Source organism: Cynocephalus volans, chromosome 14, assembly GCF_027409185.1.
Source record: "Cynocephalus volans isolate mCynVol1 chromosome 14, mCynVol1.pri, whole genome shotgun sequence".
Taxonomy (NCBI): Eukaryota; Metazoa; Chordata; class Mammalia; order Dermoptera; family Cynocephalidae; genus Cynocephalus; species Cynocephalus volans.
The window spans coordinates 34,626,912-34,632,911 of NC_084473.1; the positions used below are offsets into that span (position 1 = coordinate 34,626,912).

Sequence of the window (6,000 nt, forward strand, 5' to 3'; positions counted from 1 at the left end):
TGGCCCCCAAGCTGTCCTATCACTTATGCTCACACTTCTTACTCAAGGCACCTTCATTTTATAATACCAGGATGTACACAGGAGCCTCAAGGATTATAAATTAGCCAAGAACACATTTAAAAGCCAAGAACTTAAATGTCTTTTAAAGGTTCCCCATGTTCTCACTTATATGTGGGAGCTAATCAAAATAAATAAATAAACAAACAAACAAATAAATGGGGGGGGGAAGATACAACAATCCCAATAATTCCTTGAACTCGTTAAGAAAAAAGAACATAAGATGTTGATGGGAGTGGGAAAGGGGGACAGGGAGGAGGAAAGGAAGAAATTGGTCAAGGGCCACAAAAATCCACTACATTGTATAATGATAACTAAAATAAAATATAAAAAATTAAAAAATAAAGTTTCCCCAGTATTCACAGGAATGCATAAGTCTTCTGACAACATGTCATGTTCAGCAAGTCACTAAATTCATCAAAAAGTTAACTCCATGTTGATATCCCAATACCCTCATCACATTAAATCAAGGCTAGGATTCTCACTGGGTGTTCACAGCACATCAAAATCATGTTATAGACACAGGGAGAAACGGTGATCGTTGGTGTTCATACACGGGCAATGGAAATTTAGCTACACATACAAACGTGAGTATGTCCTGGGGAAGAAGTGGAGAAATGTGCTAGCAAGGTGAGAACAGTGGAGCCAAGCTGGCAAAAGGGCCACTCCAGTTGCCAGAAGCTTAGAAACTCAATGAATTTGTGTTAAACAGAAATGTTACTGTTTTACTACCATTATCAACATCAGTTATTCAGAAACTATTGGTTCAATTCCTAACTTACCCCTTTTTCTGAGAGGTTCAGAGTTAGCAAATGCAAAGTCCTCGTATGGGATGACTTCCAGTCAACAGGCATCACATTTCCATAATTATCTGTCAGGGCATTCCAAATCCTTAAAAAGAAGAAAATTACAATCAAGTAAGGGTAACATTCTGTATGTCTTTTGTTAAACAGATATCCAGTGCTACAGTGAAAGCAGAACACTAAATTTCAAAGCAAAAAAAGAAAAAAGAAAAAAACAGAAGGCACATTGTTTCTCAGAAAAACATCAACAAATTAGAGTCTCCTACATGAGACTAAATGAAAATCACGTAACTGGGCTGACAAGAAGTCCTGAGGGAGGTGAAGAGGTAGAGAAAACTCTCCCACTACACAACAGCCAACACTTCCATTGTATTATGAGCAGGCACTGTTCTAAGCAATTTGCATATATTAATTCATCTAATCCTCAAACACAACATTAGAAGTAGGAACCACTGCTATCCCCATTTACAGATGAGGAGGCTGAAGCACAGCAAGAGCAAGTAATGTTTCCAGAGCCACAAAGGTAGCAAATACACCGTGCAACACACTTATTTTTCGTCTGTAACTTCAAACACAAAGACTATTTCATAAAGTGAATGATCTCTCTCTAACCAACGGCTTGTTATCCTTTCTGGAGAAAAGATTCTGTCTCAATGAGAGACCAGAATTTAATATCTAATGTGAAATATAATAAGCTAAGGATTGAGACAGATGAAATAAAAGGAGGAGGAGGAGAAACTCACAATAAAATGCACACAGACAGGTTCTATCCAACGCAGCTACCCTCCCTTACTATCAAACTCCATTTCCGGGAGGCAACAGAGTAAAATGAAGAGTACCGACTAAGATTCAGGAAACATAAACTCCCATCTCCACTTTTTCTCAAACAATGAGTCTTTGGCCAAGTCCCTTAACCCTTCTAGTTATCAGCTGCTCTTCTATAAAATGAGAGGCCTGCATAAGAAACATTCTTCCCAACTCCATTCCTCTAAGCATGAATTCAAATGAGTTGTACTGAAGCAAGTCCCAAACCACACCAGGTAAGAACAGCACACTCTAATTCCATGACCAAAATTCAGGTTTTGATACAAAGTAATAATTAACATAATAAAAACGTAATATTTTATGAAATAATAGAGTTCAGAGACACAAATGAGATGAAATTTAATTGGAGTAAGTAAAGTTAAACCCTACACATGAGCTGCTGACTGGCTAGAGGTATACACAAAGATGTCATAAAAGAAAAAAAACTAAAATTTATAACAGGTACCTAATCATGAATAAGCCATTAAATAATTGCATGGGCTTTTGTTCCAAGTACGTAAGCTACTAGGATACAAAAACAATCCTAGCAGGATAAACATAAGAATGTGAGGTTAAAAATATAGAAGCAACACACTTGATTTAATGAATAGAGATCTGGTGCTAGAGAGGAAGCAACAGGACTGCAACTGCAGAACATCCCAAATAATGGTAGGCTGCAGAATGCACATTAGCCTCAATGAAAATGTGAACCCAAAGAGCTCTAAAAACGTGGGTAATTTACCCAGCAAATCTCCCATATGCAAACATGTACATTCCTATTCTCCTCTTTGTGGGAATCATATCTCCTCTAACACCAATGAGTTAGAATTAGAGGCAACGCCTCCGGACTGCTAAACTTGCTGGGTTTCTGTGTAAAAAAAATGTTCAAATACTAATAGCTGACAATATACCTAACCCTGGTCGGGGACTTGAGTAGGATATTCTAGTAGGTGAAAACTGTCCAGAGTTTGGGGGGTTTGTGTTGTCTGCTTCTTTGCTCCTTCTTAAAGGAGGCCATAAGAAAAGGACAAGTGTAGTGGAATATTCACCTGAAAAAGTGACCGTGGGTGAGTTTCATAAGTGGAGTGGAATATTTCACCTAGAAAAAGTGACTGTGGATGAGTCTGATGTTCCAGGAAAGGAAAGGACAATTAACAGTCCTCTATCTCCACCAAGGTCAGAACAAGTGTAGATGGAAGGACATAGGGCCAACTTCAATGAAAGATTTCTAGAATTCTCCAGTCAAGACATATGAACTGCTTTCATCCTTATCACAAAGTATCACCACCTGTCAAAAACAATCGGCAAGATAGCTCTTTTCCCAAGAGGTCAAAGTCCTGCCAACATTGAATCCTACGCAATACCCTTCTAAAGTAAAACCTCAGCAGATAACTACAATCCATATTTAACCAAAACTAAAACCGAGGCTCAGAGAAGAAAAATAAAGTGACCAAAGACAAGGTAGTTTATTCTCAGTTCCCTCAATTGAAGGGAGCTGAAATAGGCTCTGTCAAGCAGTGGTGAGCATATTTACGCAAGAGAAAAGGGACAATGGCAGTGGTGACCAGCCTCAGCTCCTGAAAAGAAAGAGATTTCTTATGCATTCCTAACTCAAGAGACATGAATTACCACCGACATATCATCTACTAAAAACCATTATCAAAAGCGACAAAATATTTTAAGTTTTACATCAACCTAAGATGTAAGCAAAGATTAAAATAAACTTCTTTCCAGACAGTCCAGGCAAAGCAAAAACAGGGGCCCTTAACAATCTGTATACAAACCACTAATCTGTTTTAAGAAAGTTACTCTTGATAAACCAAAATACATAATAAATATTATTTTGAAATCCAGAACGAGTCCTGAGCCTTCGGTCTGAGTAGTCAATACGTGTGTGTGTGTGTGTGTGTGTGTGTGTGTGTGTGTGTGTGTGTGTGTGTGTGTGTGTGTGTGTGTGTGTGTGTGTGTGTGTGTGTGTGTGTGTGTGTGTACATATGTATATATGTATGTATATTATCTTACCTTTGGGAGTAGACTTTCAAAAATGTCATCTTTGGCTACTGTCTGCGTGCATACCTATGTGTATATAATCCAATCATAAACTTTTCCCTCCTCCATACCTGGGCAGAACACTGTCCAGAGGAACCGATAAAAAGAGATGGTCTCCAAACAGCTGAGCCCACACCACTGCTCTGCTATGTTTACAGAGCCCCCTTCCCAACCCGTCTTTTCAAGCATCCTACCTTATTCCTGATAAATCTGATTCACAGAAAAAAAAGAGACCATCAGGCTGGAAGCCCTTTTCTATGCCCGTGGCCCCTCTCTATCTCTCAAGAATTCTTCCCTAAACTCTAGTCTTTCCATCCCATCGATGCTCTGAAAACCCATCCCTACCCATGTCCTCCGTGTGTCTTCCATTCATTTTACCTTCTGCCTCTCCAGGGGCTCCTCTCCCCCTACACATACAATATGCTCGAGTTTCCTCACTTTCACCACCCCTTTTAACATCTTTTGCCACCCCTTTTAACATCTTTTGCAATAAAATCATAGTACATAATTACAAACCTTATTTAACCGGATTATAATTAGGGCTCAGGGTGGTTAAAGCGCCCTCAAGAACTTTGCCCTTGTGAACTTCCTATCATTGCACATAGGTGATTCTGTAATTATCACTTTATGCACTGGTACCGCACCAGCCAGTGAATAACCAGAGCCCTTCGTTTTTGCCTCTATGCTGGCTTGCACTCTGCCTGGGCTCTCAGGCCCAATAGATTCCCAAGACGTAAATGCTGCCTCACACGTTGGTCCGCTTGCACATGCTATATCCTGCACGTAGAATGCTAGACCTTTCTTCACCTGCCAGGCAAACTCCCGCTCATCCAACAGGATCCAGTTTGCTGGTTTTTTTCTCTGTGAAGTCTTTTCGGACTCTCACCTCTTCCCCATGACACCCCCTTTTAAATCTCCGTATTTTGCATATATATTCATCAGAGCACTTATCACATCATACAAATATTTGTTTACAGCTCTATCTCCCACCCTACGTGTGCCCTGCTTGAGAGGGGCAATGTCCAGTCATTTCGGTATTCCCAGTGAGAAGCAGCATTTACGAGCAGGCGTTTAAGAAATGCGAGCTGAATGAATGAAAGGCTCCCCACGTGCCCCAGGAGGTCCGGTCTCTACGTGCTCTGTGCAAGTGATTCCCCTCTAAACAAGCAAGAGTTTGGTTCGGGAAGAGACGGCGGGGCGGCGGCGGGGGTTGAGGGAGCGATGCGGGAGGGGAGCAGGGGACTGGAACCGCAGAGCTCGCGGAGGCCGACAGCCCCGAGCGGGGGTGGGGCGCGGCGGGCGGGGACTCCCGCGTCCATGGAGGCGGAAGGAGGGCGCAGGGAGGAGCCTGCGGCCGGGGGCCCGGGAGGCTGCGGGCCGAGGGCCGGACGGCGGGCAGGGCGGGGCGGGGAACCCGCGAGGCTGCCGCCCGCTCCCGGCGGGGCCCGCACTCACTCGTCCCCCTGCAGGAGGCTGCGCTCGGTGATGGGCCGCACGGCCGCCCTCGGGGACTCGGCGCGCGGACGCGAGGGGCGGAAGCACAGGCTCAGCTTCTCCTCCAAGCTGCAGGCAAGCGCCGGGAAGCCGTCACCGCCACCGCCCGCCCCCGCTCCGGCCTCGGGACTCGCGTTACAGTTCTCCTGGTCCAGGAGGCCCCGGGCCGGCTCCTGGAACTCATAGAAATCCTGCCAGTCCCCGTCCGCCGCCATCGCCGCCCGGAGCTGTCGCGCGCCCCGCCCCGGCCAGCCCCGCCACGCCCCCGCCACACCACGCCCCAGTCGGCCACGCCCCGCCACCGGGCCACGCCCACTAACCGGTTGACCCGTCCCAAGATGCCCAGCCCCGGGTCTTCCCTTTTCCTGAGTCTTCCAGGAGTTGATCCTGGGTGCCCACAGAAAGGAAGACCTTAACTGCGTTGTCACTTCCTATGTTCTCTGTCGTTTAGCAATAACTCCCTCCAGCTTCCCTTACTAGGAACCTGGCCTTCACGTGACTAAAATAAAGGACTTCTGTAAACTTGCGACCTAGTGTCAGATTATCCCTAAAAGCGTTTCCCCAGGGTAACCTCCTTTTGTAACTTTCCAACCGGAATAAAAGCCAGAGCCACTGGCTAAATGGTACTGAAATCCATTCCACAAATATTTTGTCTCCCACGAGCAAAGCACGTGCTAGACCCTGCAGAACATACAAAGACGAGTGATTGTGTGAGTTAATAGTTGCAAAGCGCTTAAAACAAAGCCTGACAGTAAGGACCTTATATGTAGGTTGTGTAGCTCATGCATGGTGA

At 44.7% G+C, this 6,000-nt stretch overlaps 1 protein-coding gene across 2 annotated transcripts in view; it reads right to left on the reverse strand.

Annotated features, from left to right (window-relative positions):
- The window catches only part of FEZ2 (fasciculation and elongation protein zeta 2), a 40,390-nt gene extending 34,932 nt beyond the window's left edge, over window positions 1-5,458 (reverse strand). The window contains exons 1-2 of one of the 2 annotated variants that reach the window (XM_063078225.1): window positions 5,169-5,458; window positions 840-948 (exon numbers count right to left, since the gene is read on the reverse strand). In XM_063078225.1, coding sequence (XP_062934295.1) covers window positions 840-948; window positions 5,169-5,422 — 363 coding nt within the window. In that variant the 5' untranslated portion in view covers window positions 5,423-5,458. The remainder of the gene's footprint in view (window positions 1-839; window positions 949-5,168) is intronic. The other variant, XM_063078226.1, reaches the window with a different exon arrangement.
- Between the last annotated feature and the right edge of the window lie 542 nt (window positions 5,459-6,000).